The following is a 20,026-nucleotide window of genomic DNA, read 5'->3' on the forward strand; positions in this document are numbered from 1 at the left end:
AATTCAACAAAACACCAAACAACAACACAAAAAACTGAAAGTCTTGTTCTGAAAAAATTCCAAATTCAACTTTTCTTTGAGAATCTTGGTTTCATTTTTGCCCTTTAAGCATTAAAAATATTCTTCATATCTTTGATTTAGAAAGTTGGATGAATTTGAAATGAAAAATATGGTTTTGACACCAATTTTTGGTGTAATTTCTATGTATTGAGTAGATTTCTCCTGACTGTAATTTCTTGAGCAGTGCATAGGCTTAGATGCTGTTGGAATATATTTTCATCTTTATCTACTGCACCTGCCTTCTCCTAGGTCTTTACTACGGAGCATTTAGGACTGTTCATTGTCTGGAAGTTTCTCTCTACTACTGTTTTTTGGAGTTTTGTCTCTCTGCTTTCCAAAGTAAATTTGCTCAGTTACTTTCTCTTTATTACATTATCACCCTACCCACCAGCACAAGACTGGGAGCAGAACTGAGATGCACATATTTAAATAGCCACTTAAAATGTTTCTCTGTGTTTTCTTGGTAAATTTTGCACGCTGAAGATAACCCGCAGTGCAATATTAAAAATGCCAGTCGCCCGTTGTTTGCAAGATGTGTGTAATGCTTGTAATACCACAGAGTGGTAACAGTCTGGAGCCTGATACTGGTAAACAAGGCAACAGTGAAAAACAGAACTTTAAAAGAGTTTGGAAAAAAAAAGTCTTTGCTATAGATAATAACAGCCTCTTCCACAGCCTTTCAGCCTGTCGGAAATGCCAAGTTTGTGTCTTTGTTTCTGCTTAGTAGTTACATAGGATCATCTCTGCAAAAAGTTTTACTTCTACATTTCCCCACAATCTGGTACAAAAATGTCCTATTGTGCTTATAGGTGTGGTACAGTAGGGAAAATTTGTAGCTTGGTCTAGTATTTATACAGCACTTTTCCATTTTCTGACAGCTTGCCTTTTTTTAAAAAAAAAAAACAAAACCAACAAACCACCTGCAAACTTGCAGATTAAAAAAGACTGAGGTTGAAGCCTGTCAATCCTGAATGTCATTTAAAATCTTGACTGTCTTTCTGTGCACAGGTGCAACCTTCCTCCTCTATCCAGTGAATACAGCAAGGACGTTGGATCGAAAACCCAGCTGGTGACTGCAAATCCCAGTATAATTCAGAAAAGGTAGACAGCATGTTGTTCCTTCTCTGGATGGGGGAAACGAAAAGAAAAATGGTTCATCTGTGTTATAGACATTAGCACGTCAGAGTTATGTTCTTAGTGATCTTCTGATCCTGGTAAAGGATCTGGAAGAGATGAAATGGCCAGTGGTTTGGTGTTAGGTGAAATAATCCAAGACTAAAACTCTGATCTTTTCACTGTAAGCAGGGAAACTAAGGGAAGCTGGCTTTTACAGAGTTCTTTCTTCTACCGTACTCCCCTCAGTGCTTCCAGCTCCCTCCCTTTACCATGTGCTGGGCACGTGCCAGAGGTGCTTTGGCTGCTCCCAAGCCAGGCAAATACTGATGGGCGGCCCAAACTACTCTGCTGCAGCTGGGTGCTGCATCTCACAGTTAATGAAGATGCTAATTTGGGTTTCTCTTTGCTTCACCGCTGATAACCTCTGGGTCCTTACTCTCTTCGTATTATTTGTTTGATATTGACTTACGGGTACAAAGGTGGTTAGGATGGAACTGATTGGCAGGTTGTGATCATACAAGCCTCACTTTCTTAGGAAACTGGGACAAATTTTTGTTGTTTATTAGAGTTGGTTGAAATTTTCCAAATGTCAGTAGCTGATGAGAGAGGGGAAGCGGGGGGGGGTGGGGTGGGAAGTCAGCACCATCTCTCTGATTTTGCCTTCCTGAATTTTAATTGCTATGTTATTTGTGTATCACCCAGAGTGAGGTAGGCTGTTCTCAGGCAGAACAAGGTCTGGTAGTAACCTGCCATGTTCAACGAAAAACACAAAGAAAAGGCATAAACCAAGGGGATGAACAGGAAATGATTAGGCATAAAGAAATGTATAATGTTGCTACTGGGAGGTGAAGGATTGTGAAAGGAAGCAAAGCAGGGAAATAAAATGAATAATAGAAAGCCAGGTGTTTTAGAAAGAAGAAAGGCACAGACTTGGAAATGGATGTTTGATGGTATTTAAATGTAATATTTCCCCTCTCTATCAGGAATTGAAGGGTTCTCTAGTTTTGTGTGTGGAAAAGATGACAGTCTTTGACAGAGTAGAAAAGAGAGGGCGAGCAAGAGGGAAATGGAGTAGTAATCAGCTTCAAGAGCTGATTCCAGGAAGAGAGTGTCTGAATAAGAGAAGGCACAGAAGTGCTTTTGGGATGAGATCAAAGCAAACCAAGCAGAATTGGCAGAGGTTGGCTTCAGGTGTCAGGCAAGAAGAGGGAGCTGCTCAGGGCAGTGGACCTGAAGACGGGGAATCTGAAAATCCTGTGGGACGTAGATCGCTAATGAGGTTGATTTAAGAAGTGGGATGAAATGGCCAGAACATCCCATCAAGGAAAGAAGATCGGTTTGGCCATGGCATTTTGGATAAAATGCGGAGGAGCAGTATGAAACATGAAGTTTACAAAGGATTTTATGCTTGTCAAGCAGAGGATTATTAAACTCATGGATATTTATTTTGCACCCTGCCCTCCATCAAGGCCTAGTGTGGAAAGCTCACTGTACTTAATAATTTTGAACAGAAGAGCAAAAGGAAAAAGAGTTTTAGTGATGCTGCAGGGGGACGATGGAGCTACACTAGAGAGACTGTGGAGTTATCCAGCAAGGAGGAAGGGAAGGAGTGAGCAGATGGTTGAAGAAGCAGATGGAGAGAGTAAGGCGGTACTTGGTGAGAGGGGGATATCACAAGGAGGAGTGGAGGGGGAGGGAAATGGGAAAAGAGAAAGGGAGGAAGGAATAGACGGGCAACAGGAAATGGGATTGTGTTCAGTTCTTGAAGTGAGTGGATGATAACGGCAATGCAAGACCTTTGATGAGAAAGTAATGTGAGCTGTGTATGCATGTGTATTGATTAGGAGGAGATATACAACCAGTAACTGCGAATGACACAGAGAACAAATTAATAGCACTGAAAATTGGCAGAAACCTCCTCTGAGGCTTAGAGCTCTTGAGAGATCTGACACTTTGCTTCCTCTGCCTGATCAGGAAGAGGTTTTTGTTTTTTTTTTTTTAAATAATATTTTACTGATGTTTCCTGTACGCTGCCCAAACTCGTTATTTTACCTCCTGCATCAGAGTTGGAAAAAAAGGTTAAATCTTGGAAGTTGAAATAGAAAAAAAGACTGCTACTCTGTCAACAAATAATCAATTTCTATGGAAAGAAGCTTTTTAAGGAATTAAGACTGCTTATAAGTCCAGACTTTTGTGAAATTCAAGGACTTTCAGACTGGTGATGGATACATATCTGTTTCTAAGCTATATGTTAACTAGCTTCACATAATGGTATTATTCATTATCATTCTTCCCCTCTCCTTTTGTCCTTTAAATAGGTTGATATTGATGAGGCTTGACATCTCAATTATCTCTCAAGTATGTTGTGGCAGATTTAGTGAATTGGTCCTGCAACACCATTCATGGCTTCTAAAAGGTTTATCCTTACCAGATAATTTATGATGAGGCACGTTGAATAGAATTATAGAATGGTTTGGGTTGGAAGGGACCTTAAAGATGATCTAGTTCCAACCCTCCTGCCCTGGGCAGGGAGACCTTCCACTAGACCAGGTTGCTCAAAGCCCCATCCAACCTGGCCTTGAACACTGCCAGGGACGTGGCAAAGTTTTCATACCAGGGAAGTAGAGGCAATTTTCTGTGTTGTTCTAAAACCAGAATTATTGCCTTTAGAAAACTAAATTGTTGGCAGTAACTGTTGCAGAGTGATATCTGAGCTGCCACTGTTTCCCTCTAGACTTAGAGCCTTAGGATGGGACAGTCAAGACTTTAATCTGGGAGTACATTGACTTTAAAGGTACCTTGTAAACATTGCCTTTTGCAAAAGTTAGAGATCAAGTTCCTACTCTGTTTTCAGCAGGAAATGTGATGTGCAGGTAGTACAGTTTTCACTTGTAAAATATTGTGCTCAGTTCTCATTTGGGTTTGAAAAATGATGAGGAATTTCCTATCCTAACTTTGCTTCATAGAATACAGGAGTACTGACAATAGACGTATTATGACAGAAATTTCCCTGGCTGACTAGGAGGACTCTTGATGACTGCCCCAGTTTCTTTTTTTCTGTAAAACATTTCATGGGTATCTCCCTTCAATTAGTAGTGGAACTCAGAGTCCTTCAAGCCTGTGTACAACTCCTTTTTCCACTTTGTATTCAGAACGTACCTCTCTTGCAAACCCTGATTTGAGGTTGCAATTGGGATTGAAATGTTGCATAAAGCTACTTCTTGGGCCACCATGAGTTCTCCCACCCTCTACCCCCCCCAGTACTGGTGAAGGACTGCAAAAAGGTTGGTATCTTTGATGTTTCCAGTTCATGGCCCTACCACCCTAGTCAGCTTGGCCTTGTCTGTAGGGAACCACTTTGTAGGCAGAAGATTTTTCTATATTTGTCCTGGTTTTTATTTTCTTTCCATAAGTAGCTGCTATAAGTCCCTGCTAGGAAAGAGGCAGTGCAGTAGCGAGACCTGTGATGTGCCTACGGCCATTCTCAGACTCTGGGAAAAATCAACCAGGTTATGTCATTTACAGTGATTGCTTCTGTATTCTGAACACTTGTCTACAGCTGTGGAGAGGGACTAGTCAGTGGATTGCACGTGAACGTAAAAATGCTTAAATAGGTAATGATGATTTTTGACTAATGGCATAAGATTTTTGACTAAGAATGGCAAAGAGTTACTATTTATGTATGGATATTATGTGTTTCTGAAGTCACTGGCTCTGGACTGTTAAAGAGAAGCAAATTCTAGCAATTTCTTACCGTCTTCAACAACTCTTGCAACTGTCATACAGTAATACTCTTACCTTTTGTCTGAACTTTTAATTAAATCTGCAAACAAATGCTGTTTTACAGCAATCTTCCTTTCTAGTTGCCAGGTCTGCCTACTCTAACCCATGCACACATACATCATCGTTAATGTGGATATAATAATCTAAATAGGTGGTTTCCCAGCATTCACTAAGTTACAGATTGGCTGATGTTTGTTGGCAAGTATTTTATCCATGAGCTGTGTGAGGGTTTTTGACCCGCGTAGAAATACTCTCATTAGAAAATGGCACGATGACTATGGTGGCATTCTTTATTTGCCATAATTCGGCATTGGTATAACGGGCAGAAGCCCCTGGGGTATGTAACGCACACCTCCCAACGCTGTCTTTGAGACGCAATCCAATAACTGGCTGAATTGTGTGAAGCTTTTCCCCCTTCTCCTTTCAAGGTGCCGTATTTTCTCAGCACTGGTGGTGCTGGAAGGAAGACACGTTGCACCTGGGGGAGAGCAGGCAGCCGTGCAGCCGCTCTGGGGGCTGCTGCTGCTCTCAGCTTGAGGAGCAGATGGCGAAGGGGGACTCGGGGTCGCTGCGCTCGCAACCCCCACTGTATGATGAGTAATTAGATCTGCTCCTTTCCCTGGAGAAAGCCCTCTGCAGGGAGAGCTCAGACTCTGCTGTGCCCGAGTCCTCCACGCTGGAAAGCACGTCAGTTGGTGGCGGGGGCAGAGCGTGGACCGGTGCCCTTCCCCACCTCGGGCTCTCCTCTGCGGCCGCTTCGGTGCCGCGCGGGTCCCCGGGAGCGGGAGCTTTGTGCGCGCAGAGGCTGCGGAGCCGGGCTCCGAGGCTGAGCTCTGCCGCCCCGCTTTGATACCCTCTCCCCTCACCCTCTGAATATGCTTGGATGAGGACTGGGTCGTTCCTGCATGCGTTGAGGGCTTTGGAGGTCACCGTAATTAGATTCAGTGTGAAAACGTCTGTGAAATACCTGCTCTGTCAGAGACAGGGAGAGGGTGTAGGTGATCTGTGTTTCTGCTACTACAGCATTTCTACTAGAGCGTGCCTTGTTGCTTTGAATACAGAAATAAGTGAAGGATTAGTTGATGTGGTATCAGTCTTCGTTCTTTGAAATGTGGGTATTTTTATTTAAGTCTTTACAGTGGAGTCTCTCAACAGTTGTATAACGTTACCAATGGAGATAGTCTGACTGAAACTTGGATAACCAGATTCGGGATCAGCATTACACTTTGCAGCTCAATATGAACTTCCATCACCAAATGTGAACAGGCTTTTTTCAGTAAATTAATTCACTTTTTTGATCTCTGTGATGTTTGACAAGTTTTTGCTGCATCCAGTTTTCTGCACTAAAGCAAGATGAAGGAATGAGACTAAAGGCTAACAAATGCAATGATTCTGCCTCTGAGCTTTGAAATGTCAGTTAAATATCGCTGTTGTTTATTAGGTTCCCATGAAATTTGAGTGGGATTAAATTTGCTTTCCAGTTCTCCCTGAATCTTAGAGCCAACTAACAATCTTTCCTGGATTTGGTCCTGAAGACATATTTGAATCCAATTGACTTAAGCCATTAAGAATAAAACGATGGAACTGAGGCAATTATTTAATTTGATAAAAGCTTCCTTCATCTTTGATTAAACAAATGTACATTATTAAACCTGTTGCTGACACTCATGAAAATGGTACATGAGAATTCCGCTTGGCTATGTCTCCATGTAAAAACTACATGTTCTGTTCCTAGGTAGTTACATTTTAGTTTGGTAGTTGCAAAAGATCAGAAAAAGAAAGAAAAACCTCCACCCATAAAAGAAATTAGTGAAGAAAACCCCCTCTTGCTCATCTTGTCCTTTCTTTAGGAGTTAGGTGATGAGAAGATCTTTCCTTGCAAAGTCATTTAATCACCAGATTTTAAATATTACACATAGAGGTTCTTCTTTCATTCCTGGTATCTGACTATGTCTCAGATTATTTCATTGAGAAGTGAGTGTCACTCTAAAGTGACAAGAATCATTGTTTTCATTCACATTGCAAAACGGCCCTTTTATGTTCTTCTGCAAGAATCTGTGCACATCTGTGCCAACAACAAGGGGATAAAATTTCTGGGAAGCACATCTTTAGAGGCAAGACTATAATAAACCCTTCTGTGTATGGAGGTTGCTTGGAGCCCCATTTGTTGGTAATCAATCTTTCCTCTAAAACAAAGTTCCTTTAACAGCTTTAAATTTATTAACAACTGAAGCCTTAATTTCTCTCTGCGAGGAATACCTATTTTTATCCTCATTTGAACAGAAAAGAAAGTGAAAGTGCAGCGATGAAGAGGACTTGCCAGTGTTACCACCAGGCCAAAGGCAGAGCCAGGAAAAAAAATCCAGAATTTCGTATCAGCGTTTGTGATTTATTAGCTGAACAGAAATACGTGGAGTTGTAACAAAGTCATGCTGCGATTAGGACAGTTTGGTGCTATTATAGCCATGCTTTGACTCCATTTAAATCAATGTCTTTTACTCTCTTATCTGCCCCCTCTCTCCATAATTTCCAGTGTGGACAGGTTTATAATCTATTTTAAAGTAAGCTTAGCATTTTTTAGAAGTATTCTATATCCTTTTCTATTTTGTATTTTCCTCTGCTTTTTGCAGATGAGATTTAGATGATTTTTCCTTTGAAAAGTTGCAGTTTGACTGCAAAGTCATACTTTTCTGTGATCTAGAAATTCTAACCTGTGTAGGGAGACTTATGTGGAACAGTCTTTTGCAGTCAAATCAAATATTCCCAAATAATTTACTTCATTTGACTTAAACCCCATATGTACAGCTCCAATTTTAAAGTCAGCTTTTGAAATCATAGCAGTAGATCAGTCACACTGAAAAGCATCTATCTTCCCGCTACGGATGTAGAGCCAATATCAACTAAAGTGGCACTGCAAGCAGTAGTGTTAGAATTCAAAGGTATAATGAAAATTTAAACTAAACAGAACGCTGCCCAGAAAGAGCAAATGTAGAGTCCTCCACATGGGGAGGAATATGTGAAAAATTGGGGGAGTTATTGGCTAGGTGGCATTTCTGCTGAAAAGAAGCATGTGGTGTTAGGTCAGGGACTGAGCATGAATAGGCAATGTCCTACTATTTAGATAGCAGCAGCTGCTGTGTTGGGTTATCTAAACAAGTGTAATGCATGAAGAGATATATTTAAGCTCAACTATGGCCTCAGCTGAGGTACTGTACTTGGCTTTGGCAGCATGAGTTCAAAAAAGTCCCAGATCCCAAACATGGAGTGTCAACTGCAAAGTGTAGGAAGGAGCAGGAAGGAAGAGGTCTCCTAACGCCCCAGGAAAGGACTGTTGGATCTACAGATGTCTCAAAATGTACTGGTGGCTTCGAAGAGAAATGTCAGTTGCTGTTGATGAGATGAGAAACAATGGGCTGAAATTTGGGGCTAGGAAAATGAGAACTGAGAGGAAAAGTTGTTTAATCTGGTAGGAGAGAAGAAGGGAGAAGGAAAGACTGAGGAGAGCTGTAACAGTTTCCTGGGGGTACGGTCAGCTAAGGTGGTGGAGGTGAGGACGATACCTCATCAGCAAAAGCAATTGCTAGGTATTAGGAAGAACTTCCCGGAGAACTTCTACAAAAGTTACGGTAATTTAAAGGGCTAATTGATAAGGGGATGAAATAGGAAATTATAAATTAAATGTCATGAAATCATAGTTTGATGCTTTGTCTTTAAACAAAAAAAAAAAAAAAAGTTTTATTATCATAAAGCAGAGGTAGAAGATACCAGGATTAAAATAATCCATTTGGATTTCTGACTGAAGTGCCCTCAAATTTCAATTCTAATGTGTGTTTATTGTAGAATTGGAGAGGAATAGGATGCATTATCTTACAAGCGCATTTGTATATCTCCTACCTTAAACTGGGATTTTGATGATAATCATAGTTATCTCTATTGTGAATGGCATTTTAATTGCAAATCTTTGCCTTACCAAAATCACCAGTGCGTGCCCATATGTGCTGATATTCATTAACACGTTGTCTCACACATTTTCAGTTTCTTGGCAAGCTATTGCAGGAAGACTGTTGCTTTTCGGGTTCCTTTTTTTTTCTTTTCTTTTTTTTTTTTTTTTTTTTCTCTTCCCTTTTCTCTCCCCCCGCCCCCTTTAACTTCCTGGTGTCTTCTGAAGACCACTGTATTGGAGAGTCTGCCAGCAGTACCAAACAGAAAGGCAACCAGCTGTCTGATTTTCCATTATTAGGTTTGTGAAATAGGAAAGCTATATATGTCCTTGAGCAAATAATGCTTTTAATTAAGGTGATTTTTTTCATCCTTCTATTGCTGCAGTGGGACTTGATATGAGAGCTTCTAAATCCTACTGCCAGTATGTGAAATGGCGTACCCAAGAACTTCATGTTTAAGTATGTGAGTACTATCTTCAAAGTCAGTGGAAGAGCTTATATATGTTTTGCTGGATCAAGCAATTTAGTGTCTTGTAGGAGTGACCCAATTTTTTTTCAGGGTAACATCCCCAAAGATTTTTAAGTTCCTAATCCACGTTTAGGTAACTAATCTTTCTTTGCGGTCTTTGGCTTTAATCCAGATTTTTCTACCACTATCCTATCTCTTGGATTTTTTCAGATATTGATTGGAAAGCAAATATATCTTTCTTTTTTTAAAATAAAGATACAAGGTATCCTGCAAATAATGAGAACACAGAAGACTATGGCTTCTCTGCAGTGTGTCAGATTGTGACATTCGAACTTTTTCTTTTCTTCCTGTCTCTAAAAAATAACTCGCTGTTAGCAGCATCTGCAGCCATGTGATTCCATAAACTTCAAAGAAAGCCTCCAAATTCAGGAGATGGTCACGGGAGTGTAAGAATTATGTTATGGGCTTAGCCACAGGCCAAAAGCTTTAGGTTAAGCATAGGTGTCAAAGAGGCAGAGAGGTTAATTTGTATCTATTTTCTCCTTAAACTGTGGAGGGGATTGCTGGGAATGAGATAATCTAGCTGAGAAGACTGGTAGGTTTTATTCCTTTGCTGATCTCTGCTGATTTGTGCAGACTTGTGAGATCCCAGCCCTGCTGATCTCGGGCAGAGGCTGATGGGCTGTGTGGTGGGTTATTCAGCAGTCTTCAGTCTGGGCAGCAAAATAGGTTGGGAAACCAGTTGCTAGTTTAGTCAGCAAGAGCTTGTGCATTAGAAGTCTCCTCCCTGTTTTTATTTTTTCACTCTCAGCTGGGGAGGACAAGATCTGGCCAATCATTTTCAGACAGAATTTGTTAAAATGAGTGGAAAAGTATTTGAAATGTTCTTCTGCTAATGTTTTTGTTTTCATAGGCAATATTTCCATTCATACGATGTCTGGAAAGATTTGCTTGCTTGTTATGAAAAGCAATGTTTTCCTCAATAAAAATTTTAGGACATTATTTCAATATGAATTTCAGTGAGAAAACTAAACCAACAGGACTTAGAATAGATGCTGAAGGAAAGGATGAATGGAGAGAGAAATGCCAATGTGCAGACCTTTAGGTGAACAGATTCTCTTCTGGTGTAAATTACTGTAACTCCCACTGCAGTACTTTACACCCACCAAAAACCTGACTTGGACTTTATTCTCATAAGGGGTGGTTGGCTCTTGCACACATGTAGCCTTTGGCTGGACTTGCTTTCCAAGGCAAAAAATCTCAGAGTGTGTGGATGAGACAATCTCTTCTTCCCAGTCTGCTCTAGAGTCTGGGCAGCCTTCTCTGCCCACCCTCAGTGCTGGAAATATAGCCTGTCCTTTGAGAAGGACATGGAGGCAAGTCGATTTGTTGGAAAGCATCAATACTAAGAGGCTGCTAGTAGAGGCAAGGCAGAATCTGATGCTTCATAGCTAAGCCATTTGGTGTAGTTTTTAACTGGAGAGTTTTCAGCTGTAGGTACCAGTGCTAGTTCTGTTCTAGCCAGCTGGCACCCTAGATGCTAGCCAGTGTGGAAATCGGAACACCTTTTTGACCCCACGTTGGTCATTTCTCTTAACTGGCTTAGTACCAGCATGTGTAGGTATCTCAGCACCATCATCTTACTGATGTTTGCTGGGTAGACTTAGCGGGTGGCCAAAGTGCGCTTCACTAGTCATGAAGATAGTCTCACTAATTACTCCTAAACAGTCGCGCCTAAAGAAAATCCTGTTACATGGCTGGGAAGTATAAAGATTTGTTGACGTGTTGTTTTTCAAACTATTATGCTCCCTCTAAAGCTGGATGTGCAGTTTAAAAATCTAGGAGTGTGAGGTTGTGACTCATGAGATGTTTTTTATAACCAAAACCTGAGCTGATTAAAAGGACAATCGGCTTGAGTCAGAACAACACCTGCAAGGCAATACTCTGATGTCATTGAGGAAACTAGCATTTGAGAGACTATAATACGCTGAAAGAAAGAGGAGGACATAGGCTAGAGGAAGTCTGGTGCATGATAGGGAAGGAGTCAGTACAGCAAAGATAAACATTTAGCCTTACCAAAGGGTTCAGAACAGAAGTGAGAATGGAGAACAAACAGGTTAAGGGATTTTTAGGTAAACTGGAAGTTAGAGGGATCTGGAGAATTTTTTTTCTCGGGAGTTTCTAAGTAAATAGCCAGAGCAGTATCAGAACCACTAAGGAAGGAGCTTTGGGACTATTTTTCACATGTTCTCAGTGAATGGTAAAAAAGGAAGAGTAGTATCTGTATTAAGAGTGGGAAAAAATGAAGGACAGAAGGAATTAGTTATTCTAACTTAGTCTAGTACATGGAAAGAGAGTAGAAATTGTTAAACACTGAAGAAAGTATCTAGATGTTCAGAAGGCCTTTCACAGGAAGTTAAATGACCTCATCACTGAGGAAAAAGTATAATCAAGGATTAAAACCTATTTTCAAAGCCAAAGTGTGCAAGGTATGAAAGTCAGTTTTTCAAGTCTGTCTCAGAAAGTTGTGTGAGCTTCTTCTAATACTGATTGATTTATGTTCCATAAGGAGTCTTGAAAATTGTAAATAGTTTAATTCTGACAACTCTGGAATGTGTTTTTAAACTCAGAGGCAGGGGGGACAGGGAGAAGAAAATGTCAAGCAGCTCTACCCACAGACTCATTACTGTTCATTAAGAGGTCTTTGGAAAAAATATTCTGATTTTATTGCAGACATGTCTCTGTTTCACTTGTATGCAGGCTGACGGAATGAACAATTAAGTAACTGTGTATATGCAAAATGGGTAGAATATTTATGGAAGCCAGCATTTCAAAATGACATAGCAGGGATAAAAAGACACATGAGTTCTTTTTACCCAAATGGCCCTGTCTTTTTATTTCTCTTATGAGTTAATTAAATTTGTGAAGAAACATGAACTCAAAACTGAAGGACTCAGTTAATATATGACCAAGTCACGGTCTATTCCTGGAAAACTCTTTGGATGCCTTCCAGAAGGAGTAATATGGACAACAAGGGGATACAGCAGGTAGTTTACTCCTTGTTCATCATGCCTAGAAAGAGTTTTGCTTCCTTTGTTGGTCCAGGAGCATGTCTAGTATCTTCTGAAAAGCAACAGGTGTTTTCTTGTAGCTATATTAGTTTAGGGATACAAAAGATAAGGTCTGTAGGGAGAGAGAATATTCAATAAAAATACAGCCAAGCATTTAAGCACTTAGAAGCCCTTCCACAAAACATAAACAAGAAAAAGTACCAGATTAAACACCAACGGTTCTGAGAACTATTTCTCTTTTTTATGATGAATCAGCTGATTGAAGACACTGACTCTCCCTAGCGATCTTGCCTTGTTTATCTGCCAAGGAGGTAAAGGCATAGGTCTTCTTTCAGTTCTCTGCTCCATCCGTACCCTGGCAGTGTAGCACCCGTAATCCTCTCAAGTGTTGACCTCAGACCCACAGAAGTCAATGAAGCCATGCCTACGTTGCAGTGGAAGAGCTGCTTCCAAAGCAGATGGAAGCTAGGGTATCGCCTCTGTTCTTCTGGCAGCCGGGGGCCTTTTCTTCCTGTGTTTTTAGTAATGCAAGCCTGATTTGGTCTAGAGGACATGTTTTGGCAACACCTGAAGTTGGACTCACAGATTCATAGCATAGAAGAAAGACAAGCCTGGTTTTGAAGGTGGTCCTGGAGTAGCCAACAAGAGACAGTGAGTCGTGGTTGCAGAGAGTTCCTTTAAGGGTTTCCCTGGGCCTTGGGGGGGGGATTATGTGGTGCAGAGGGACTCAAAGAAAGTGTAATGTGTGGCTTACAGTGGCATCAGTTCATCTGCATCTTCCACCAGAGAGCTTAGGAGCAGGAAATCCTCTGCAGGAGGGTAAGAGGACCTCAGATGGTGGATGGTAGTGACCGGGGAGGTAGTCCATTGATGAAAGAAGTCGTAGTATCTGTGGAGGTCCTGGTGTGGTTTTGATTGTCCAAATGTAAATGGAGAAAACACAGAGCAGAGCTGTCTGCATTTTGGGATGTGATGTGAGAGGCTGTCATGATTATTTGTAAACATGGAAGACTGTTTTATCAATTTATGTTTCGTTTTCTGACTAAGCTAGAAATATCTTACAAGGAGAACATGTCTGTTGCTTGTCTGCTTTGGCTCAGAGTGAATGGGAGTCGCATTTATTTTGGACTACTAGGACAGATAGGGCTAGAGGAGAGCAAGAAGGTGATTAGGTCCAAAGGCTGCAGTCTAAGTTGGGAAATGCTCTGAATGTGTGGCATCAGCCATCTGACTGGGCAGGGATTCATTCCCCTTGTGTGCTCCATCTGCCTTCTTGACCTTCCCCCATGCGGTGGTGAGCTGAGCTGGGGAATATACCCATGTGCTTGAACTAAACCCAAAGACTGCCTGATTTCCATCAGCACATAGGACATACCAAGGGATAGTCTGGCAATCTGAGCTCTACCTCCTATTAGTTTTGTCACCCCTATAAGACTGCAAGTTTTCAGTGCATTTACTTGCATAAATTGGGGATCCCTGCCCCACAGTGCTAGATGTTGTCTGAACAAAAGACAAAAAGATGGAGCAGGACAGCTCTGAAGAAGTTGTGGTGGAAGTAAAGGACAAAGAATAATGATACAGAGACACAGATGAGTTCAACAAAGCCATACAGTTTGGCATGACTAGCAGCAGCCTCTGCATTGCCCGAGTGCTCTTTTTTTTCATAAAGCCACTTGGCCAATGCATAGGCTGGATACAGTTTCTTACCTTTTGCTGTGCTGCTCTTATGAACAAAACTGGCTTCTCTTCGGACATAAGGCAAGAAATAAGAGTTACCTCTTTGAATTTGATGCTATTTCTAAAGCAAAAAACTTACATTTACATGAACGGAAACCTTATCTTGAGTGCTTCAGAGCAACTTCCACCAAAGTCCATAGTTACTGTGGTTTCTTGCAATCTGGCTGATCTGTACACAGCATTCACTTTTTCTTGTTTGAGATTGCACTTAAATAGCAAAGACCCAGTTACACTGAGAGCTCCAAAGAAAAGTCTGTGACATCATAGTAAAAAATTAGGGCTTGAATACCTGGGGAATAATCATAAAATAAGCTCAGGCTTGCATGAGTTTGAATTTGATCAATTAGAGTAGAAAGCTAGATCAGAGTATGTAGACAGCTTGTAATGTTGAACTGTATTATTAACAGCTAATAAAAGATGGAGCCATAAAGTGCGAGTATAAAAGAACTCCAGTAGAGTAATTTTAACACTCTCCCTTGCGTATGTGAATATACAATTGTAAGATTTGGCATTGCTGATTTTGGCATGCTGTTTATGCATTTGAATAACTTGTGTACTTCTCACTAAAGCAGGCAGGCTGCTAAAATCAGACCTTTAAGGTTCTGACTCTTTGAGTCAAATTGCACACTAAAATTAAGCATTCATTTCACATGAGTTTTGAAACAATACACAAGAGGTTTCTCAAGTGTCTTAGAATAAGAAATTTTAGCCGCTTTATGAGCTTTTTGTTCATGAAATCTTATAATTCTTTTTGACTTCATCTGTGCCAGCCCTTCTAATTGGCTTATCTATAGGGGTATGGATTCTTTGTGCTTTAGAAGGAAAAGCAAACGCGTTTTTCAGACTAGAAAGTTCCACTATGACTTTCCTACCTTTTTTGCTTTATTTTGTCTAGATGGATAGCAAACAATATGCAAAATACATGTATTCTTGAATTTCTAATTATTTTATTGCATTACATGTTGGGAAGGTGTTGATTCTTGTATGATAATTATTACGTCTGCCGTTGTTGGCAGGGTTACTTACAAATAAGACAAATCTTTCTGCCTGGGTTTAAGCCCGGAACAATGTTTCAAATCAATAGCAGTGGTGAATGAACTGTTCTCAGAAATACTCTTGGCTCAATTTTTCAGTGCCATGCTTGTTTCATACAGTGGGTTGGCTTTAGTGAGTAATGCTGATATGAAGCACAGTGTAGAATAGAGAGCCGAGTCCATCACTGTTTCTATGGCAAAAGTTCATCCTAAGACTTAAAAGATTGTGGCTCATTTATAACTTAAATCATAACTGCCTTCCTGATTCTGGTTAAACTCTATCAGCTTCAGTCTTTGCTATCTTGCACTATCTAGTAATGAAGTACTGTAGTACAGTAATGTAGACTTATACCAGATGGTTGTATTTACTATCCAGCTAAGAGAGACACTAATCTAATATTACCTTTTCCAGCCCCACTTCAGGCAGAGACTTGACTAAATCCTGTGGGTAGATTCTTACATACCCAAGTCTAAGCATGCAATTTGTAAAATTCTGCTTACTCTCTGGAGAGACTGAATGGATGCAGATTTTCATAGCTAAGGTTACTTGTCCAAGTCTTTGCAATGCTGCAAATATACAATCAAAACAGCCACCATCTTGGCAGGATTGAGTTGAAATCTTTTTTTACAGCTAAGTTTGATAAGGATTCACAGAATCACAGAATGGTTGAGGTTGCAAGGGACCCCTGGAGGTCATCTGCTCCAACTCTCTGCTCAAGCAGGGCCACCTAGAGGTGGTGGCCCAGAGCCGTGTTCAGTTAGGTTTTGATTATCTCCAGGAGTGGAGACACCACCACCTCTCCAGGCCACCTGTTCTAGTGTTTGACCATCCTGACAGAAAAAAAAGCTTTTCTCTGTGTTTAGACAGAATTTCCTTGTTTCACACACCAGGTGCCTGTGTCACTTGAGGTGTCTGGTTTGATAGGTCTGCTTAGATGTGTGTAGGTGAGAATGCTATCAGTAGTTGCTAGAGCTTGAGCTGAAGCTCTGTGATATAACCACATCCTCTATATAATGAGATTTTAATCTTTTTTTTTCCTCTCCCTCTATTCCTGTCTAGTAGCTCTTTCTTTGTACTTGCTCTTCCATTTTGCATGCCAACACATATTAAGGTGGCATTCTCCTTGTCACTGATGCCTTAGGTCATGTACTCTTTTAGAGATTTTTTTTAAAAAATTGAAATCTATTCTAACGCATGTAGAAATACTCATACGATGTTAAAGACTGAGCTGAGCTAGCCAGGCCGCGAAGCAGTGAGTTGAGTGGCACTTCTCTGCTGTGTCCTAACTGGAGGTAAATTGAAACCAACTAGAAAGAAAAACTGCCAAAATGAGTGAAAGACAAAATATGATAAGCAGGATAAAAGGATGAAACGTGACTTACTTATTTTTTCTTTTAATAAAGGTCAGTTCAGCAACTGGAAGATCTACTTACACTATACAAGGTAAAAGGGGATGTTTCTTAGATTCATTAGACTAATTAAACTGCTCTTTGGTTGCTCTTGATATGATGAAGAGTTCCTTTTCAGATATTTCTGACCAATCTACGTCCTACCTTCCTTTATGTTTATGCCAGAGTAATCTTTGGGGGAAACAACACTCTGAGAAGTAGCCAGCTTTGTATCCTGACGGTAGACTGCTTGAGCAGTAGTTAGGGCAAGAAAACAGTAAGAGTTAAGCCTCATTTTTTAAGAATGCAAATGAGTTATAAAACAAAAGAAGAAACCCCATAACCAAACACACCATTCTTTAATAGCAGTTGCAGTGTTCAATTTTGTGAGACTTGGGCCTTAAAACAGAAGACACAAATTTAGTCAGATATACGTCAGAGGTTGCCAACTAAAATACAGTGAAGACCTTGCATCAGTGCCAGGTTTGTTGTAGGCTCCCGTTATTTGTGGAAGATAGAAAGGAGAAATAGCCAGGGGGATAGCCTTGTAAATCTGAATCAGGTTGGAGGGTAAGGCAGAGTAATACTGGGCTTGTTTACTGATCAGAAAATGATCACGCTGCAGGTACAGATCCAGGCCTTTTCATGGATGTAAAGCACAGCTGTGCGAGGCAGGAAAGCTCGTTACTATCTAAATGATTCATTACAGGAGATGGGCAGCTCATCGTCTGCTTACGCTCTTCCCATCAGCCCTAAAAGGGTCAGGTAAGTTCAGTTTACTCTGGGGTGACCCGGCTGGGGCTTTAGCAGGGATGTGCCAAATGGATGGATGTCCCAGGAGTCCTGGTCGTGCTCTGTCCTCAGGTTACGCTCCACGCTCTGTCCAGCTGTACGGCACTTGGTGGTGCTGATTTTCACTGTGCTCTGGTCCAGGCCAGTAGAAGTTAATGTCAGTAGGCTTGGATCACCGAGCGCAAGCTGCTTGGAGGTAGAACAAAAATCAAAATGAGTGTTCGTATTGGCACGAAGGTGTCTGAATACCGTTAGCGAGTAAAATGGGAGGCAGTTCAGAACTGCAGTTCCTTCGCAGGTTGTCTGTTGGCTGGAGTTCACTGCCTCGTCCCAGCCAGTCTCCCAGTGAATGACGACTTAAGCTGTTCTCATCCTTCTGCGTCAGGCAGGAAGGAGCCTTCGGAAAAGCTGCAGAGTGTGGGTGGTACTAAAGCATGTTTGACAGCCAGCTGCAAGGCTTACAGTTGGCCTTTAGGAAGGGTTTCTGACTGTTGATTGTGAACTGCAATGGAGAGCAGGAACCAAAAGGCTTGTTTGTGGGGTGTTACATAAAAGATTTGATCTCCATCCCATTTCAGAAGGTGGTTTTTTTTGTAAATGGAATAAGTTTAAGTCAAGCTGCTGTTTGCAGACTCTTGCAGAGTTGAAGCATTTAGCAAGGCAGATGAAATATCATTGTCCCTCATGTTCAGATAGGTTAACAGAAACATGAGGTAGCCGTCACAGACCAACACTGAGTCAGAGTGAAGTCCGGAGCAGTGTATTCCTGTCTCTGCCCAGTCTTCAATCTTAGGTCTTTGTTGAGGTACCTGGTGTGAAGAGCAGACTAATTCTTGGCTGCTCATGCAGTCTCTTTCCTGAGTATAAAATCTGCATAAAGAGATTAATGGGACCTGCCAGAGAACCTGTTTCTGACTACAGAGTTGCTAATTGCTGTTCACACGCTGTCAGAATATTGCAGGGTTTGGTTCTCATCTCTGATGCTTCTTCCTCAGATACAGAGGTGTTCATCAAATGGCAAACTTGCTGTCCAAGGAATTTTCCTCTGGCATGGACTGGCAGGACCCTGAGCATCCCACTTTCCTACAGAGTGGATGATATCCATCAGTTGTTCGGAGACGTGTCCTTTCCTATTAGTTTTCCACAATCACTGAGCAGCCACAGCACAGAAAGACCTTCAACATCCTTTTGTTTTGTTTTGTTTTGTTAGTATTCCTGGATGTTGCTGGGTCAGCTCAGTCCTGGAGTACTATCTACCCTTCCTCTCATTTTGCCCTTTGCAACCTTGCCTGAAAACGTGTCTCTGTGAAATGAAGCCTTAAATAACCACCATTAGCAATGGTCCTGGAAACCTCAGGGGAAAAAAAAAAAAATCAGTAGTGGTACTGAATGTTATTTACTTGAAATGAAGTGGGTGTGAGATATTAATGCTTTTTTTTTTTGTCTCCTTTGTGTGCTTACTAGTTACAAAGGATAGTTCTGTCCTATAGAGTGAACTGTCTTTTAAGGGACGGGTTCCATCTTCACATGGAGAAAGGCATGCATGCATGACAGTCTTCAAATTGTGTTTTGTTGTCTTCAAGTGGCTCTACTAAGGATCTGCTGGCTATGTCAAGACAACAGAGGTATGGCAGCTGAAGCCCTGACCCAGAGTTTTCAGTATGAATTTTTCTTGTTTTGCACTATCCAGAAAGGCTTCTCATTCCCTGAAAGACACTTATTGTTCATAGTGGCAGGGACATTGTAGTGGTTAGGGCAGGAACTGGGAAGCAAGGTTTCTGTGGTGTACTAGCTTTCTGATGTCAGGAAAGACCATTTTTGCTTCAGATCACTTGTTTGAAAAATTGGCTATAATGATACTTATTGGCAAAGAAAGGGTTGATTTTTAGAGTAGATGTTTGTGGAGTTCCTTTTGACCTTGGTTAGAACTCAAATAACATGCTCTGCTTAAAACTGGTGTGAGACTGCTTTTGCCTTTTGTCCTGGTTTCAGCTGGGATGGAGTTAACTGTCTTCCTAGTAGCTGGTACAGTGCTATGTTTTGAGTTCAGTATGTGAAGAATGTTGATAACACTGATGTTTTCAGTTGTTGCTCAGTAGTGTTTAGACTATGGTCGGGGATTTTTTCAGCTTCTCATGCCCAGCCAGGGCACCTGACCCAAACTGGCCAACGGTGTATTCCATACCATGTGATGTCCCATCTAGTTTAGGAACGGGGAAGGTGGGGGGCAGTGATTCGCCGCTCGGGGACTGGCTGGGTGTCGGTCGGCGGGTGGTGAGCAATTGCCCTGCGCATCATTTGTACATTTCAATCCTTTTATTACTTACTGTTGTCATTTTATTAGTGTTATCATTATCATTATTAGTTTCTTCTTTTCTGTTCTATTAAACCGTTCTTATCTCAACCCAGGAGTTTTACTTCTTTTCCTGATTTTCTCCCCAATCCCACTGGATGGGGGGGGAGTGAGTGAGCGGCTGCGTGGTGCTTAGTTGCTGGCTGGGGTTAAACCACGACACCTTTGAGCAGGGTGAAGTTCTTAAGTGAGTTGAGCTGGCATATTAGGTAATCTCATTCCCATTTTCTATTTTATGCTTTATTCTACTCTTTAATCTGGTTTTATATGTAAAGCAGCAT

General features: G+C 41.2%; 1 protein-coding gene across 2 annotated transcripts in view; it reads left to right on the forward strand.

Annotated features, from left to right (window-relative positions):
- Positions 1-20,026, forward strand: part of ST8SIA1 (ST8 alpha-N-acetyl-neuraminide alpha-2,8-sialyltransferase 1) — a 139,997-nt gene that overhangs the window by 72,691 nt on the left and 47,280 nt on the right. The window contains exon 4 of one of the 2 annotated variants that reach the window (XM_075051427.1): positions 1,069-1,161. The exons of the other annotated variant lie outside the window; for it this stretch is intronic. Coding sequence (XP_074907528.1) covers positions 1,069-1,161 — 93 coding nt within the window. The remainder of the gene's footprint in view (positions 1-1,068; positions 1,162-20,026) is intronic. 2 annotated transcript variants of the gene reach the window in all.

The sequence above is a fragment of the Buteo buteo genome, chromosome 19 (assembly GCF_964188355.1).
Source record: "Buteo buteo chromosome 19, bButBut1.hap1.1, whole genome shotgun sequence".
Taxonomy (NCBI): domain Eukaryota; kingdom Metazoa; phylum Chordata; class Aves; order Accipitriformes; family Accipitridae; genus Buteo; species Buteo buteo.